The sequence below is a fragment of the Myodes glareolus genome, chromosome 10, assembly GCF_982192425.1.
Source record: "Myodes glareolus chromosome 10, mMyoGla1.1, whole genome shotgun sequence".
In the NCBI taxonomy this organism is placed as follows: Eukaryota; Metazoa; Chordata; class Mammalia; order Rodentia; family Cricetidae; genus Myodes; species Myodes glareolus.
Window position 1 is genome coordinate 65819491 of NC_142035.1, and position 20140 is coordinate 65839630.

Sequence of the window (20140 nt, forward strand, 5' to 3'; positions counted from 1 at the left end):
TAAGAGCAATGTTTTCTGAGGTGTTCTTTTACCAGTAAAGCACATTTGGAATTCAAGAAATCCTAAGAGAATAGAAACCCTTCCATTTATTTATTAGATAATTTCTTTGATCATGTATTTCACTTTTTAATAGCTACCAGAGTTTAAATTATGTATTTGCAGAGAGAATTGGTTGAACTGGAGAAAATAGCTTGCTTCTGCTTTGCGAAATATTAGTAAAAACACCAATTTGGATATCTGAGTAAATAAAAATTAGCCTAATGCCAGAGACTTCCGGATCCCAGTGGGGCATTATAATCTTCATTCTAGTAGGAACTTGTGCCAAATTCCCACAGCTCTCCAGTTCCCACTCCCCAGCTCCCACTGTCTGGCTGCAGAACATGTAAGGATCTGAGGCGATGCAGTAAGATAGTGGGAAGAAAGCAGAAATAAAGACTAGAAGTTCCGGAAGACCCAAGGAGTGAAAAATGGCCGCTGTTCTGCAGAGGCCAGCATAGCTGTTGGCAAAGGCGGACACTGCTTCTTTAGCTTCTCTTCCTTCCAGGCTTTGACTGAGGATGCAGGGACGAACTGGGAGTGTCAAGACAGACTGAAGCTTTGTGCCAAAGGAGATAATTAAGAATGGACCTGGGAAGTTTACATTACAAGAACCTGCCCTTCTGACTTGCCTGAGCCCTGCTCTCGGGTGTGGGAGGGGCAGGATTCATGGTGGGACCGTGCCTAAGTACTGCTGTTTTCCTTGCTTTCCTATGAGGAAATTGAGCAGAACATACTGCTTTTCTGTGGATTTATCTCGATCGTTTTCTAAAATTATGACTTGTTTTTTTGAAATTTTCAGGGCTGTTTCTTCAGTACAGAGATTTCCAGACTTTAATTTTTCTCATGAGTACAGATAACTCAGCTGTGAGCACTGGGTCAGTTGTGCAGAGGAGAAGCTATGGTGTTGACTTTCTAAAATGAAATGCTTCTCTCTGCTCTGCAGTTCACAGTGCAGCTGCAGAGCGAAGAGAGACACCACGTCCCAGCATCCTGAACAACTGTGTCTCCACTCTTTGCTACCCTGGCAACTTTACATTTTATCTTCCCCATGGGGATTTTTCCGTGCCAGCTTAGTAAAGACTATCTCCAAGTGCTGATCCAAGTTTAGAAGTTACCTGCATTTCAAAATTAATGATCCAGTACCTCAAATGCATATTCTTTCAGTCTAGAAATGGGTCCAATAGCTTCTGTATCATCAGGAACTATGGCTTCCTCACACTGAGGGATAGAGGGAGGGTAATGAACAGGACAGCATTCTAAATTCTTTTGCTCTGTCTGTGTCGATTTTGTGGTTAGTCTTGACTTCACATTTATAGCTAGCATCTTGTCATGATGGGCAAACCTCAGGGGTGATTCTGGACGCCTCGGAGCCGTGTAGATACCAGAAGTGGTAGCTCTGTGACCCGAGACATTTGACCCCCTGGTTGTCAAGTGGATGAACAACTGCTACATCTCAATCCATCATTCTTTCTAGACTTCTGTTTGGACAGGTATCATAGATGTGGAAACAAAGTAGCAGTACTTGATTTACTGTGTTCAGTCTACATCAGTGGAAGAAACAGTAACTCTGTAAATTCCCAGGCTTATTCCAGGAGATAGTATCAAATGGACCTCCCACCCTCTTTTATAACCCTAATCTTTTTCTGTAACACAAATCCTATCTGGATGCTTGTCTCTCCCCTCATGTGAAGCTACTTAGACTATGCTGACTTCACCTCTAACTGTATTGATTTTATCTGTAATTTTTATTAGATTTTATTAGATTTTGCTGCTCTAAGGGCACTGGAGAATAGCCAGTTCATACAGTTAAATCCTTGATCCTATCAGGGCCAACTCTAACTGGTTTCTCGCTTCTTCTAATATTTTACTTGCAGGAATTTCAGATGATGCACGATTCTGCCAGTCCCCTTTGTCAGTCAGTCCATAACTACGTACTTTTCTCCAAATATATTAACTTCATCTTAATGTTTTTCACCAATGTAGATAGTTTTAGTGCATAAAAGATATCACTCAACATGTGGAAAGATGGCATTGCTGAACTTATCCCCCTGCATAAAAGGAATGTGTTTATATCTTCCTTTTTATTTTATCTATTGGGCTTTACTCTCAAAACTTAATTCTAGCATAAGAAAAACAGCCTGTTTTATGTTTAGTTTTTATAATCTATGTTTTCTTTAAAAGTCAGTTCCTTTAGTCCCTCCTTCTGAAAGAGTGACATTTTGATTACTATATCTTCGGAAATGTGTCAAAATAATCAAAAGATTTCCATATTTTGCATCTCCCATGCTCTGTTCAATAATGACGACTTCAATTTTTCCTCACAATTCTCGTGTAAGATTGAGGTACATCCACCCCAGATGATCGTGTTTTTGACATACGTACGTATATGCATCCCTGCAGAGCAAAAGGCATCAGTGTCTGTAAGAGCAGCTTTATATGCATAAGCTTGATCCAGGAAGAGGAGCTTCAGGCTAAACCCAGAGTTTTATTTTCTTCCACACCCCAGGGGTTCCCAAGCGGGAAGCTGCTGAGTCAGTTTCTATGACATCCCTGGTGTTCCTGTATCTCCTGGAGCAAGGTCCAGCTGGCTTCAGACCATTTAGTTTGTAGCCCATGAGACCTTGCACAGCATTCTGCATCAGCCAGAGTTCCTGCAGTGCCAAGAACTGGCTTAACAGTAACCAGTATCCGCCAATAAGAGACAAGCCAGGTCACCATGTTAACAAAATCAGAGTCGAGACCAGATTCTACTATCCAGTGTTCTCTCCCATCCTAAGTAGCCTTTCTAATTACATCCTTATTTTATAATCGACTGATTAAAAAATAACTTCAGGTTGGGGTTAGCATAATTTAAAGAACACTGCTACAAGATTTTGCTTTGAAACTCAAATGTTCACCACAATAACCATTTCTCACAGTATGTCATCCTCTTAGATCAGAAACGTCTGACATTCCTATATCTCTTAAGGTATAGTCCAAAGTGCAGGCATCATTTTATCTTAGGTTCCCAGCTGCTCCCTGCTTGATCCAAGCAAGCACGTGTTTTTAGGATGACCACAGGACAGAAAACTGAGCAAATCTTTAATGCCTCACAGTTTGCTTCACTGCGAGATATTTTAGGGTGAAGTTATGGTGCTTAACTATCTCTGCGCCCTCACTCGTGTCACCTCCAGTCTCAAGCCAAACCGAGAGGATTTGGTCTAATCAGAAAGGTTACCTAAATCTTCTTAGTGTCAGTACAAGACTTTATTCGTGTAAAGAACGTGGATTTAGCATTCACAGTGGTGAATAAAGTATTTACCTAGGCTCCCTTTTCCCCACCCCTTGTTAAATATGAAAACCTAATAAGACATTTTGTTCTTTTTGAAATAGCTGACGTCCTGTGGTCCATAATTGTGCTACACTATGTTAGAACCCTCCATTCACTTCCTAAAGAGCGCTTCCGTGACCCTTTCCATGTTCTGTATCATGGCAAGGCCTTCTAGTATGTCAAGGAGGACTTCGTTTCCTGGCTCTTAAAGCTGCATACACAGCTCTTGGTGTAGATTGGTAAATAGGTGGTGATACAAGAAATAGGAGTAGCCTGCTTCATTCCAGTCTATCCACTTTTCTCTCTAGTTCCCCTTCTCCCTGAGGGCTGCCTGCTCACCACTGCTTTCAGACTCCATGTGATTGCTCTTTGAGTGTCTGGAGACCCTGATCGGCAGCGACCCCTCCCAGTGGAAGAAGTGACGATGCAATGCCCTTTTTGGTATCAAGTTCTGTCACATTGTATTATCACTAACCACAAAGCCCACTGAGAAACACAACTGACTTGATTTTCCCCTATCCATTGAAAAAGACAAACAAAAAAGACAAAACAAACACACACACGTACACAAAAGGTAAACAAATACAACTGAGTTTTAGTTTCATCAACCTTACAGAACTTTTAAATTCTTAATGATTTTCCCCTAAGTTGTGAGCAAAGGCATTTTTGAAGTGGTGGTCCACCGCCCTCCCCCTCTCCAGGAGCTTTGTGAGAACTCCACTTAAAATGCTTTCTTATCTTATAACAACGTTTGCTATGAGGCATTGTGGCTGGGGGAAGTTGGTTTTGCTCTCAGTCCGGGATGTTATCCTTTCCATGTCAGTATGATAAATTCCCTCTCTACACAATGGGGAGAAAATAGATCAGATGGTGTGTGCTCTATTCGGGTCCCGGCTTCCATTCACAAATGCAGAGGAGAATTGTTTTTAAAATGAGAGTTGTTTTTTTCCTCTCTGACAGAAGGGCTAGGTGGTAAGAATAACACGTAAACCTAGACTAGGCCTCTGGAAAATGGGATTTTGACAGCACCCAGTGACAGGACTGACTGCCCAAGTATTAAATTATTTACAACTCTGAGAGATACCAATTCTGCAGACTCGGACAAAAGTTGAGTCATGTAGATAAGCATGTGTAATTCTGAGTAAGGCATAACTTGAAGGCCTGGGGACCTGCAAGACGCAGAAGCCAGATGACAGCATAAGATCAGAGGTGACTGATTCCACTATTGAGAGATGTGTATGTCAAAGAAGAAATGATGCTGGTCCCTGTCTCCTAGCTGACTCCTTCCCAAACTCTATCTCCATCTCCATGTAGTTACTAAGGAGTACAGAGGTGAGAAGCATGGCTAAATTGTATAGGAGGCAATGAGAGAAGGATCCAGATGCCTGCTAATGCTGAGAGGGTGTGTGGATCGTGGGTAGCTAAGGGAGGGTTGGAACTCTTCCTCTATCAAGACTGGGTTGTCTTGAGCCATCACCACATACAGATTTGGTAGTAGAGCTATGGTCTTTCCATGTGTCACATGTATGGCAACAGAGTAAGACAGTGTCAGAGAGGCTATAATAAGAGTTCTAAAATTATCAAAGTCATGAGGAGGCAATGATATTTGCTTACTGCATCTATGAAGCTTTGAACAAATTTTAGGAAACAATTATGGGTCCCACAGGATGCTTCTGAGAGTAGTGTACTTATCAATTGCCAAGTGTCATGCAAATGCCATGGATGCAGAGTCTCAAATGATTGAAGAAGCTCCAGAAGTGTAGATTTTGAGCATGACTGTGTTCCAGTTACCCTGACAACCACTCTAGGGATGCAAATTGGTATATAACATTTGCCTGGAATACGTAAAAGTCTGTATTCAAACTTTAGTATCCATATAGCTCCCAGTAAAAATAAGACAACAAAAGGAGATCAAGTGGATACAAATCAGAAAAGAAGTCAAACTCTCACTATTTGCTGATATAATAGTTTACATAAGCGACCCCAAAAAATTCTACCAAAGAACTTCTACAACTCATAAACACTTTCATTAATGCAGCAGGATACAAGATTAACTCAAAAAAATCAGTAGCTCTCCTGTACAAAGATGATAAAAGGGCTGAGAAAAAAAATCAGACATTACCCCTTACAATAGCCAAAAATAGCATAAAATATCTCAGAGTAACTCTGACCAAGCAAGTGGAAGACATATATGACAAGAACTTTAAATTGTTGAAGAAACAAATTGAATAAGACACCAGAAAATGGAAAAATATCTTATGATCTTGTTGAGGTAGAATTAACATAGTAAAAATGGTAATCTTACCAAAAGGAATACACAGATTCAATGCAATGCCCATAAAAATTTCAGAAAAATTCTTCACAGACCTCAAAAGAATGGAGCTCAACTTCATACGGTAGAACAAAAAAATCCAAGATAGCCAAAACAATTCCATACAATAAAGGAACTTTTGGAGGCATCACAATCCCTGACTTCAAACTCTACTACAGAACTACAGTGCTGAAAAAAGCCTGGCATTGGCATAAAAACAGACAGAAGGACCAATGAAACCAAATCAAAGACCTAGATATTAATCCACACACCTATGAACCCCTGATTTTTAATAAAAAAGCAAAAATATAAAATGGAAAAAAAGGCATAGTTAAAAAATGGTGCTGCCATAACTGGATATCAATATGTAGAAAAATGAAAATAGATTCATATCTATCACCATGCACAAAACTCAAGTCCACATGGATCAAAGACCTCAACATAAAGCCAACCACGTTGAACCTCACAAAAGAGAAAATAGGAAGTACACATGAACACATTGGCACAGGAAACCACTTCCTAAATATAACCCCAGTAGCACAGACACTAAGAGAAACAATTAAAAAATGGAACCTCTTAAAATGGAAAAGCTTCTGTAAAGCAAAGGATACAGTCAACAAGACAAAATGGCAGCCCATAAAATGGGAAAAGAGGTCTGATCTCCAAAATATACAAAGAACTCACTGAAGAACTAGGTAATAAAAGAACAAATAATCCAATTAAAAATGGAGTACAGACCTAAATAGAGAACTCTCAACAGAGGAATCTAAAATGGCTGAAAGACACTTAAGGAAATGTTCAACATCTTTAGCCATCAGAGAAATGCAAATCAAAACAACTCTGAGATTCCATCTGACCCCTGTAAGAATGGCCAAGATCAAAAACACTGATGACAACTTATGCTGGAGAGAATGTAGGGTAAAGGGAACACTCCTGCCTTGCTTGTGGGATTGCAAACTGGTATAGACCCTTTGGATGTCAGTATGGTGATTTCTTAGAAAATCAGAAAACAACTTTCCTCAAGACCCAGCAATACCACTTTTGGGTATATATCCAAAGGATGCTCAATCAAACCACAATGACATGTATTCAACTAAGTTCATAGCAGCATTGTTTGTCATAGCCAGAAGCTGGAAAAAACCTAAGTGCCCCTCAACTGAAGAATGAGTAAGGAAAATGTGGTACATTTAAACAATGGAGTACTACACAGCAGAAAAATAATGACATCTTGAAATTTGCAAGCAAATGGATGGATCTAGAAAACATCACAATGAGTGAAGTACCCAAACCCAGAAAGACAAATATCATATGTACTCACTCATAAGTGGCTCTTAGACATAAAGCAAAGAAAACCAGCCTACAAATCACAATCCCAGAGAACCTAGACAATAACGAGGACGCTAAGAGAGACGTACATGAATCTAATCTACTTGGGAATTAGAAAATGACAAAATCTCCTGAGTAAATTGGGAGCATGAGGATCATGGGAGAGGGTCGAAGGGGAGGGGAGAGGAAGGGAGGGGAGCAGCTCAATAAAATCAATTTAAAAAAGAATTATCCTGAGATAATATCCTGTGGCCTAATACAGACAAAAGAAATCAAAATCTCAATCTCAGCAAAGTGGCCCACATTTTGTGTTGGGGGTTTCTTTTTTTTGTTTTGTTTCATGCAAAGTCCTTTTTTTTTTTTTTTTTTTTTGGTCTAGGATCTAGGATCTAGGCCTCCATCTCCATAATGAACCCACGCAGGGTTCAGAAGAGTGGTGCCCTCAGAACAGCATCTGGTGCTGATGCTGAAGCTAAGTATCAGGATCAGCTATCAGCTGATCTTTCATCTGCAGACTCCATGCATACAGAGCCCAGAGAAGGAGTTTCTCCACCTAATGTCATTTCCTGTGCTGCTGGGAGAACTCGAGCTGTTTTACTTAGGTGTATGCAGTTGGCTTTAGGCACATTCCAGGGCTGTGGAGAAATCAGCAGGAATCCATCTTTATACAGCAGGATCATAGTGGGGTCAGTGCAGTGGGGACAGAGCATGATAAAATGAAGGAGGACGGTGGTTTAATATAGGACGCTTAGAAAAGAGGAAGTAAAGGGTAACTTTAAGAACTTCAGAAGAGAAAGGGGACAGAATCAGACAGCATATTATGGCCAGTTTGAGGTGCTTTTGAATCCACCCAGTAAGAGTTACTGTGTGCAAGTAGTAGGTGCTTTATCCTATTTTTAAATCTGCCGGTGTCTGGGATAAGCTAATATTTTAGTAGAGAAAAATGAAAGAGATAATGTTAAAGTTTTCATTTCTTGGTACTCCAACCATATTAGGTTCTTGGTAGGAAATATTGATTATACATTAAACTTGGTAAAAATCAAGAAATTGTTGGGCAAAGTTCCCCGTCCTGACCCTGTATGGCACTGGCCTGCTATTTCACCAGCAATCTAGTATAGGGAATTCAAATAACAACCAGGGTAGTGGCTGAGAAAAAACTCTGGCTGCCGGGCCCTTTTCTGTGAAGAATGAACTTGGCACTGTCTGGTTCTACGAAATCTGTTTGATGTGGAAGAAAGGGGGAAAATTAATTCTAATAAGAAAGTACTTGGCTCATTTCTTTCCAAAGTATACTTGTCATCGGTCTAAATGTCACTAATGCCTTGACAAATAGCCTGTCGGTTTGTTCTTTTAAAGGTGCCTTGACTTCTCAAGGCTGCGTGTTAGAGCAGCCCACTCTTCCCATGGCAGAGATGCTCAAAGAGTGGAATCAGCTCAGAAAAGCCACCCCCAAGCAGCCACCCGCTCACCTTTGGATGGAGAAAACACACCCTCCCACTTCAGTTACAGTGCTTGCCACAGCTCAGACCTAGCAGGGACCACAGTGTCCTGTCACTAGCCACAGTAGCTCATGATACAGAGTAGGGAAATGGTTGCACCAATCTGCAGCAATGCTTGGAAGTCAACAACTTTTGTCAACTTTGGGAGTTGAACCCAAGGCTTCATATGCTCCAATTGTAAAGCTTGGTCACCATGCTTTCGCCAGCCTAGATTTGCTTTTGAAGATTTAGAAGGAAAAAGATTCCTTGGGTGTTTAGCCATGCCATTGGAGTTTAAGAGTACAGCATCCTGGGGCTCTTCCTTCTGAGGAGGAGCATTTTGTTTCAGAGAAGAACCAACTTTGTCTCCACAGCAATAGTTCTACCGTCTCTAAATGGCCCAAGTCAATTTATCCTTACCCAATGGACCACACTCAAGTGCAGTAGATACCAGGTCGGCATCCTAGAAGAGCCTACAGTACGCTGTGTGTGTTTCTGCCCAATGACAAGTATACTTTGGAAAGAAATGAGCCAGTTACTTTCTTATTAGAATCATTTCTTCTGATTTCTTTCTCAAACATATTTCATGACCATAAAGACCCAAAATTCTCAGTTTCTTAAATTAGATTCTATTGTCCTAGAATACTTTCATCAGATTATAAAATTAATGACATGAACTAAATTCTTTGACTACCTTTTCATCCAGGAGAAATCATCCTAGGGACTTCCAAGAGGAATGGCTGGATGGATCCAATCACTCATAAAGCAGGAGAATAGTGAATGTGACATATATTGGCAGGCATGAGTCAAGGAATATTGTTGAATTTGTTTAGCAGTAAGCTGCATGTATTTCAAAAAATAAAGGAAGTCATAAGAGAGCACCCTCTCTGAGCTATCTTCAGGGCATCTTCTGTGCTGTGGTATCAAGAGACTATGAGAGGACAGTCTTGGGATGTGGGAAGTGAGGTTCCCTGGGATCCCTATTGCCCTGCTGTCCTCAGGACAACAGCTTAGAAACTGATGGAGTAGTGATGACCATAGACCTTCTGCCATCATATACAACATTCCTTTTAACTAAAGGCGAAGGGTATACTAAGGATTTCTTCAACATCAGCGAACTTCAAATGAGAGTGCCGTAAATCCTGGATTCAGGAAACTAGGGCAGCTGGATGCTATACCTTCTTCCTCTTTTCAGAACTTCATTCAAATTCTGCTTCATGATTTGGTGTTTTATTGAAATCCCAAGAGCCTCTGGAAGATGCCTGGAATGTGAAGGCCTTCTCTCACTTAGATCTGTCTAAAGGGGGAGCACTACTCAGGCTGAGCTGCCACACATGCATATGAAGGACTTCTTAGGGAGGGACCTCTTTGGGATTTCATCCTATTGCTTCAGCAACCAGCATCTCAGGCAGTGAAGACTGCTGGTTCTAGCCTAGTAATCAACTGTAATGAGTAGAAAATCTAAGTGTCTAATTACAAGTGGATGCCTTATTCTCATGACATGTTTTGATTCCCCACAGTAGAGAGCTGTAGAAGGGAAAGAGAATCTTTCTCCAGTCCAGGAAAAACAGGCTTTGGCAGTTACATAGCTGAGCAGTAGGTCTGACCCAAAACAGTGGAGGAGAAGAAAGTTAAGAACCTGATATTTGTATTCCTGGAGTCCACACAGATTTGAGATGGAATTATGATACCTGTAGAATTTCTGTTGTCGTGTTTTCTGACTCTGGTTCCTAGTCATGGGTCATATTAACCTTCAGTCAGGGCCCTCCTGGCCCTGAGATGTGCTGTTTGAATTCCAGTATGCTTTAGCAAAGTCTCTCTTCCACTGTAACTAAAGAGGAAAAGTTGTCCCTATTTGGAAGGCATTCACAGTTTAAGATCTACCTGAAAAGTCTCATTGGTTCCTTTTAAATCCTCAGAGCTGAAGAGGTATTACCCATCCCTATTTATTTAACCCTCACAGAAGAGTAGCTAGTTGGGCTAAGTCTTGGAAATATGGCCTGACATGGTGGTCCACAAGCCTGCAGCTGTAGGGAAAGACAGATCAGGCCTCTGCTAACTGCACAGGCATCCATGAGAAACACTGAATTGTGTAGAACCAAGTCCCCAGAAACGAGAGTGAAATTCAAAGTGTTGAACCTACAGATTCAGAGGTGCTGGTGGGCTAGGGACCCACACATGGTATGGACATCTCATGGCAAGAGAATCTGGAGTAAGACTCAAGAAATGATGAAATAAGAGCTCGGGTGTCTTAAATAGACACTTCCTCTGAGGGTTTGTCACACCAGGTTGGAGAATAGCACTTGAGAGCCAGTATCTAAAAGCAAGCAGAGAAACGGTGGCTCCAGTTGCCTTTCATATAGGCTGAGTCATTTAGTGAGGATCCTGGTAAAAACACAGCACCTTTCAGCAACTAAAAGTTTAATGAACAGACTAAGTATATTCATGGAAGTCCATCTCTTTAAAAGCATGCAGCATGTTGTCTCCCATCCACACATTTATGCAACTTATTGAGACGATGATGTGGTAAGAGTGTTACAGAAAGATTAGACCCAGGATAAAGTACAATAGTTCTGCAACTATGCAGGTTGTTATTTTACTGTTTTGTTTATGTGGATGGGGTACACATACATGTGTGTGTGTGTGTACATGTGTGAATGTTCATATGTGGGTTAGTACCTGTGTGTACAGGTGAATGTGTATATGTGTGTTCATTTTCATATGTGGGTGAATATGCATATCTGCAGGTGTATGTCTATGTATGTGTGCACATGTGGGTGCCAGTTCATGAGGAAATGAGTACATGTGTTTGCAGGTACACGTGCATATGTGTGTAAAAATACACACATGCATTTGGAAACCAGAAGAAAATCTTGGTCTTATTCCTCAGATGCTAGCCACCATTAATTAATTAATTAGTTAATTAATTGCCTTATTTACTTACTGACAAGGACTCTCTCACTGTATCCAAAGGGCACCAGGCAGGTTATGCTGGCTGTCTAGCAAAACTCAGAACTCCGCCTGCCTCAGGCTCCCAGCACTGAGATTGCAGGCATTCAGTATCACACCCAGCATATTCTATGTGAGTTTTGGAGATCAATCTCAGTTCCTTGGGTTTTGAAGGCAAGAATTTGGCTGGCTGAGCCGTCTTCAGTGTCCTGGGATTTTCTCATCATTTCTGTATATATACAAGCAGTGGTTAGGTGCTTTGCATTATGCATCTTGCCACAGTGGTGCACCATAAATATTTTCTCTTTCTACCTACCTCTCTTGATGTCAGCCTTTAATGGTTGGAGACTAGAGCATCCTAAATAATTCCCATGGTTTAACAGATAAGACTCCTGTTGCATACTTAGATTCTTGCCAGGTTTCCTTCCGTTTTGTTGTGACCATTATAAGGTCCTTGCCACGACTATGTGCATATGTTCTTGCTCATTTTGAATTATTCCCAGAAGTAAAATTATAATAGCAGAGGTTATGGACTTCCTTATGGCTCATTTTATATACTGCCTTGCAAAAGGGCTGTACCAGGCACCGCCTTACATAGGCTCGCATCAGCTAAGTCACAGTTCACACAGCTTTTTCCCTTCCATCTTTGCACATTTTGTAGATATAAAGTGATAAAGCCAAGACCCACATAATTTCAATTTCTTTCATTGCTGAAAGAAATAAAAATGTTTCCATGTGTTTTCATTTCATTCTGATAGTTATCATTTATTTATTGCTTTTGCCTAGTTCTTTAGTTGAGGCCCAGTTTTCTGCCGCATCTCAATGAGTCATGAACCCTTTGTCACTGTGGTCCAAGGTCTTTGTGTGGTCTATTAAGTGCCTCGGGTTCCAGTCTTCTGGTGCTCATTGGCTTGGGTACAGTCATATCTGCCTTTGGTTCCCTTCGAACGCTCATACCTCTTCAGAACATCAACAAAGGATGGAGATTATTGTGTTGCACGCTAATTGTTCTGTAATTTAATTTTAAAGCAGAATATTTAACTCTCTAACTCCCCATGATCTGATGTTCTTATCCTCTCATTGGCCGATGCTGACCGTCTCTCCGACTTGCTAATCACATACAAGAGATATGACTTAATCCTGCCTCTCTTCTGTACAAGAACTGCCTCCTTGTAGACTATGGTTCACGGTGTCAGATCTTTACCTACTGTCTGAAATCTCCATATGCTTCTTTGTGAATCTGCTGCACACTGAATTAGACAATTTTGCTTAAAAGCATTTCTAAAAAGTTTCCTTTCAGAATCAAAATTTCTCATTGTTCATATTTCAGCCTTAATTTCACCCACAATTTTGTCAAACTCCAAACTACCCTCTTAGTCTTAATCAAAACCACACAGAATCTACATGTGAAATTTAGGGGAATAGGCAATTAACAAATTTTCCTTTTCCCATTTGGTGTACCAAAGTGTACTTTTCCATTTAATCAAATCTGAAATTTTATTCAGTCATTTCTTTTGTTTCTCCTCAAAGGTACTACTCACCTCAGTAGGCTATAAAAATCTCAATAATTTATAATAGTCCTGAATTGAATCTTTCGTGGTGAAATAACTGAACCAGCTAACTCTGCGAGGTTAACCCTCCTTCACTGATTCCTGCTCCTTCACTTTTAGTATTGAGCTCATGCATTCTCATTGTCCTACGCTTCAATGGCCCCATGGTAATTTAGCTGTCTTGTATCTAGAGAAATTCATACCTCCCATCCTGTGCAAAAGTCTCTACTGTGTCCTGCAATCTTCTAGAGAGACATTTTCGTTCTTTTATAGCCTGAGTAGAACAGAAGTGAGATGTGGGATAAGCAAAGAAGAGAAAATCAAAGCAGGCACTTCCAAAAACAGCCGCACGCTGTAGAGCCTTCTGGAACCATGGCTTTTGAAGTGTGGTGGGTCATATTCAACAGATCTTCTGATAAAGAATGATAATAGGAAACTTTTCTAATGGAATATTTTGGAAGGAGAAATTAATCTAATGTAGAAGTTGATTGTGAAGACATTCGAAGTATATTCTGGGAAGAGAGGAATGCATGTGCAAAAGCCCTGGGGTAGGAACAAGGTTATCTGAAAAGCGCAGAGCAGTCAGTGAGGCCAGAGCAGAAGTAAAGGGGAATGTGGTCCTGGTAGCTGATGTCAGAGGGGTGTAAGGGAGCCAACTCAGGTAAATGTGATAAGGTTTGACAACTTGCAGCAGCAGGCAAAATCCAGCCTGTCATTTTTATTTGTGCAGTGTGCTAGGGTAAAATTGTTGTCTAAACTTTGAACATATTCCTTTACAAAATATGTGAGGTAGGATTCGGTAACTGTAAGGCAGAGATCACAGAGCCTAACATACTCGCCGTGTGGGCTCTCAGAGAAAAACTTCCAATCCTGATGCAGAGAATTCACTTCTTTAATGTGCAGTCTGTGTTTGGTCTACCTCTTCAATAGAGCCATTCCTTAGCACATACTCTTACCCTCATGGTCTATTTAAACTTTTGTGCTTCACTTCTTTAATGTGTATGCTGTTTCTTCATGTAACAAGGCTTTATCTTGTCCAAGTTCCATCTCCCCTGCCACACGGCAGAAAAGGCAATACTGTGGTGCATGGTTAAACACCCTTTGTGGTGTTCCCACTCTGCACTTGGGACCTGTATGACTTTGAGCAAGCAATTTAATCTAAGCGTCAGTTCACGTGGCTGTAAAATGGGGGTGATTATCATTGCATCACTAGTTAATATCAAGTGAGATGTTTCCTGTGTACCATTCTGTGTTGTGTGCCTGCCACAGGATTTGAGCTAATTAGATCCCAGCTATATGAGTCCCATGAAAGATGTCTCTGCATCTCTTCCCATTGGTGGCTTGTGAAATCACTGTGAACACATTAGGAAAAAGAGATGAAGATCCGTTGTTAACCCAAGTGTATATGGTACTATCGTATCAACTGTGACACATACAGCAAGGCACCCTCTTTAGGTACCAGATTCCTCTCATATTAAATGTAACATTCATTGCAACCTTGAAAGGTCACCATGGGGATGGACTGTGATAGTGTGTAAAATACCTGATGCATACATAGCATTGCTCCATAGCAGAAATCAACATTACAATAATAATAAACAGATCCTCTTCCATCCTAGCACCAGAGCCATCCATTCCCCTAATGGTAATTCCCAAAATTTTGGCCTTAGACTAGCAGCATCAGTATCACCTAGACCTTGTTAGAAATGCAGATCCTTGGGCCAGCCCCAGGCCACTGTGGAGTGGGGACCTGGTGATTCTGAAGTCCCCCGACATCTACAAACTGCTGCCTTATATAAGAGAAACTGGAATGTGAGGCTCTAAGGGTCTGCAGAGCAAATTAGATTCCATTCCACCAGGCATTTAAATCCCTTTCTTTCTCTGGTGGCATCGTAATGAAAGACATGAGGTCCCATCAGTGTTTCTAGACATATCAGAGAAGAAGAACAGCCCAAGTCACTCTGTGATACTGTTTAGAGTCAGCAACTCTTGACTCCTGATAATTACAGAGCTGGTGGGAACACAGAAGAATTAGAAAAGAGTGGAACCCACGGTTGATAGGGGACATCTAATTTAGTCACTTATTTATGGTAGGAGTACGTATATACAGCATGAGACATTGGAAACCTCAGTTAAGTTGTAAGGATACAAACTCATAGGGACTCTTCCACTTAGACAGACAAGATGTAAAGTGATTTAGTACATCTAATTTTAATGTAAGGTGTTGACACATTTGTAAATACAGCTGAAGTTAGTGCAAATGGTTTCATGAAATTTGGAAATATTGTGAAGAGCTGTATAATCCTACTTGGTATTAAAATCCAAGAACCCTTAAATATCTCTATAAGGGGGTGAACACAGTCACATTTATATTTAGTTATCCTCTTTTCGATATACCACATTGGTCTTTTTTTTTTCTCTTTAGACTCGTTGAATGACACAGGGGAAAAATCTCTGTGAAAGAGCAATTCTACTACTCCAAACAAAATCGAAATGAAATCACTCATAGCTCATTATCCAGACCTCTGTTTCTCTCCCCACCACCTGCTTCTCGTTCTCTACATTGCTCGTTGCCATGCCTGGAGGGGACAGGATGGATAGGATAAAACTGCAGACAGCGCCTTGGGCAGCCAGTCTGCAACTCTGAGAAAAATAGGATGCATAAAAGATGCTTTTGGACCACAGACACAGAATGCTGAAATTCCTCTTGCTAGTGGTCCAGGGAAGATGGCTCAGGGGTTAGAGCATCTGCCGTGTAAGCATGAGAACCTGAGTTCTGATCCCCAGCACCCACATGAAAAGCAAGCGTTGCAGCATGCCCCTGCAATCTGAGCACCAGGGGGAGGAGGCAGGAGGGTTCCAGGAGCCTTTCGGCTAGTCAGGCAACTTGACCAGGTTTAAAGAGCAACCCTGTCTCAAAAAATAAGGTAAAGGGTTAGTGAGAAAGACAACCCATGGCCACTTCTGGCCTCCTCAAGCACAAGCATGGGCAAATACACACACACACACACACACACACACACACACACACAATCTCGTTCGCTCTCTCAGACTGTGTAGTCTCCCTTGGGGCAGACACAGCCAGTAAGCAGCAAGTACCTTCTTTCAAAAGAGTGTGTTTAAAAAAATTGTGCTACCTAAAGATCTATCAGCATGATGTTGGGAGAATTAGGTTAGTACCAAAACAGTGTGGGATTGGTACCAAAATCATACAGGATTTGTTTTATTTTCATTGTCAATTAAATTGCTTTATTTTAATTGTCAGTTTCAACTGACTGTTCTTCATACCCACTTGTAGCTAGGATGTCCCGCTTGATTTTCATAGCGTATGATGTTCATTTCAGCATAACATTGTATGGATCAGAGTCCCATAGAAAATCAGGCACCAGTGGATGGTTTTCCTTTGGGCCATTTTATCTTCTCTGACCTCCCTCTCTGCTGTTTGGGCAACCACTACCAAATCATCAAAATGGATGTGCAGAGGGAGGCGGAGAGATCAGTCACATGGGTCTCTCCACTAAGGAAACCATTTCTGCAGAACTAGTTGCCCTTTAAAGTCATGGGTTTCAGAGCCATCCCTGGTTGGTGAGATCTGTGTGAAATCTGTGTGAGATCATTTGAGTTGGATTGGCAGAAAGCACACGTGCCCGGAAGGGAACACAAGACTGCAAGCTCCGCGGTTCACATGGATGCTCACACACCATGGTGCCCTCCTGCACTAGGCTGTAGTTACCTCACTCTTGTGTCTCTCTCATCCCGGTTGCTCCTGAGAAGCTCAAAGGAAGGTAAGCAGAGTGTACCTCATTTACATGCTTTCAGTGTGGAACAGCTTTGGGTTTCTGCTCATCCTGGACAGTGGCCATTTCTGAGGAGAGCAGCAGGCCTTTCCGCCCTCTCCCTAGGATGCCGCATGGCTATGCTCACAAAGTCTCCTTTCGCCCATTGGCTGGACACTTGCTTCTTGAATGAATTCTTGGGGAGTTTTGTCATGGTTATTTTTCTTAGGATCTGCATCCTAAACCGTCGTGTTGCTTTTTTTTTTTTTGCCAAAGAAGCCACAGCTGTTATGTGCTGACAGCTTTCTTCCTCATGCCCACAGGCAGCACAAGGGGGCAGCCACAGGACCCTGCTGTACGGTCACGCGATTCTCCTGAGGCATTCTTTCAGTGGAATGGTAAGCACATGGAGATGTCAGCTTTCACCATTCACTAGAAAGAAAGGACGAACACTGACAGCGGTTCAGAATATAAATAATTCAGTCCATTGTTGCCTTCCTATCACTTCCCACATAACCCAGGGATTTATGTTCGCTGAATGTGTGTCCCAGTGGGTGAGGCAAAGAACCATTCCCTTTCTTTAAACTTCACAAAGCCTAACCACACCAAGTATAGTCCACCGATACACTATATAACCAGTAAATATTTCTCGAATGCATAACTGATCAAATGAACTGTGGAGTAACTGATTTATTTCGTATTCGAATAAAACAAATCCAATGGGATTTGTGTGGAATTTCTCTACTGGTACACAGCGAAACGAATGGAATGTGTCCAGGGCCTTCAGTCCTGGGAGAATTTGAGTCCTTCCAGGTAGTATGCTAACCGAGTGGCAGGAGGAAGATAATGGATAAGGCAGTCACAGAAAACTGGCCCAGGCTATACTAATCAGGGATTTGAAACCAAAATGCTAGAATGGCGATAATTCAGCCGAACTTGGAAAGCAAAAGCTTGGAAAGAAAAATAGGCAGAATTTAATAAATATAACTTGAAAAATTCATACACTTCTGATGTTTTGCAAGGAGTTATGGCAAATATTGTGAGGTTGATCTAGTATAATATGAGCGGCCTCCAATAGTATTTGCTCTCAGCACCTAAGTGTATAATTCGTGCGTGCTCTTGGTGTAAGGAAGATTGCTCTTCATTTTCTAACCCTAGGAAAACTGATCCACTAACGGGGCAAACAGGAGGACCTGAGTTCAAACCTCCAGCACCTGCTGGGAAGGTTGGCATGGCAGCATGCAATCCTAACAGCAGAAGAAGGGACAGGGGGATTACTGTTTATTCTCACACATTCACAGGTTCTCCACACAAACTTCTCAAAGCTGGGACTTCCAAACTGTAGCATGCTCAGCAGCTATGTCCTAAATAATTGATTTGCTGCAGCATATTTTGTCTGAGCACTGGTAAGGAGCTGACCTTTCAGACCGAACCCTTGCCTGCTTTGGTACTTCATGGCAAAAGACTGCACAAAACTGACCAGCTGTATTTGAGTACTGGAGCAGTTTGGAATGGGGAGACCCTTTGCCTGGCAATCTCTGGAAATGAGAGGTGACCATCTTTTAGAATATGTTGCTTATTCAGAAAGCAAATGAACCCTAGAGTATGTTTTTTTTCTGCCCAGATAGAATAAGGAAATCTTGAGACAGTATACCGCCCCCCATGACTCGTAAAACTCAGGCTAGCACCTGGTAAAGATGCAAATGTTTGAACTATTTATGCCTAAATTCTCTCCTCTTTTAAAAAAAGAAAGAGAGAAAAATAAAACCTCACTCCCAATTAACATAAACCCTACGCTGGCTTTCTTTTAAGTAGCTTTGGTGTAAAGCCTATGAAATAAGCCTTTATAAGGCACCAGTTTCCCACCTGCTTGCAGAGAGCTGGAGGTGTGCCTGTGCTTCTTCCCCTCCCGCTCTGCTCCCAGCCTACACCACTCTGCATCAGCAAGGAGGCAAGGAAACAGCCCTCGTTTATTTCCTCTATTAAACTGCTTTAAAGATCAGTTTAAAAGTTTCACCTGCATATATGTTGTCATAATCCACAAAAAAAATGGATAAATGTTATTTTGAGAGGTTTAAAATATCAAGAGATTCTTTTAAAAGAAACTCCTAACAGTTGACAAGGCAACACGGAGAGGGGAAATCCCACACAGCCCCATCCACCAGATCAGTGGTTCTCAACCTGGGGTCAAATGGCCCTTTCAAGGGGTCACCTAAGACTGTTGGAAAACACAGGTATTTACATTGTGATTCATAACAGTAACAAACTTATAGTTATTAAGTAGCAACAAAAATAATTTTATGGTTGGGGAGGTCACCACAACTTGAGAACTATATCAAAGGGTCACAGCCCTAGGAAGGTTGAGAACCACTACCCTAGATGAAGAGCTATAGGAGGGGCCAATGGCTGCTGAGAGATGGAGAAGCCCTCTGCTCAAGGGACAATGCCCCTCATAGACTATCCAACCTCAAATGATCAACTCTGGACACATGGACTCAGTAGATTACATATATATATATAATGTAGATTACATTGCTCAGTAGATTACATATATATATGTACATATATTATATATAAATGGGATGTGTGTGTGCATGTGCATACATATGTATATATGTATAACAAAAGCAATAGAAGATTTCATGAATTTGGGGGACCACATGGGAGGAGTTGGAAGCGAATGGGGCAGGAAAGAGGTAGAGGCAGTGCTTATATATGAAGTTCTCAAAGCATGTTGCACTAAATTAAATGGGGAATTATCTGATTTCCCAGCTTCCTCCACACACCTTACTTATCCAAGCACAATTTTATTATTATTCCAATATAATTCATTCTAATCATACTTTACACATTTAAGTTTTGCATATATGTCAACTGTACAAATGTGCTATTTTATGTGACTTCTTAGTTCAACATCTTATAAAAATAAAGTTGTATGCTCTTTGCACATCCTTTATCAGTACTCTTCGTGGCACAATACTCCAGAAAACAGAAGAATCAAAGCTGACCTAGCCTCTTCTTTACTGCTGGCCTTTGATGTTCCATTCGTATTGTTCTCAAGTTCAAGTTAAAAGGTCAAGTCAAGTCTGCCTGCCTCTGGGGAGGTTAGGAAGGGCCAAGGTTGAGTTTTGAGCTTCTTCCTGAGCTGAGTATATGAAACACAGCTTTAACTGATGGATTTGGAGGAACCAGATGTTAAAACATTAGAAAACTTGCTTCAGGGTAGTGAAGTAGAAGAGGCAATTCTTCAGGCTGAAAATGAACTGAGTCTGTCAAGGAAGATGCTGCAGTTGAAGCCATGGGAGCCACTGGTGGAAGAGCCTCCTGCCAAGCACTGGAAGGGGCCAATATGATCCCAGTGTTCGATGGTTGATGTGAATTAAATGTTCTGTTAAGCTAAA

General features: G+C 41.3%; 1 protein-coding gene across 1 annotated transcript in view; it reads left to right on the forward strand.

Moving 5' to 3' along the window:
• Positions 1–20140, forward strand: part of Ryr3 (ryanodine receptor 3) — a 369298-nt gene that overhangs the window by 44042 nt on the left and 305116 nt on the right. The window contains exon 5 of the mRNA XM_087910876.1: positions 17063–17137. Within this exon, the coding sequence (XP_087767002.1) occupies positions 17063–17137 (75 nt within the window). The remainder of the gene's footprint in view (positions 1–17062; positions 17138–20140) is intronic.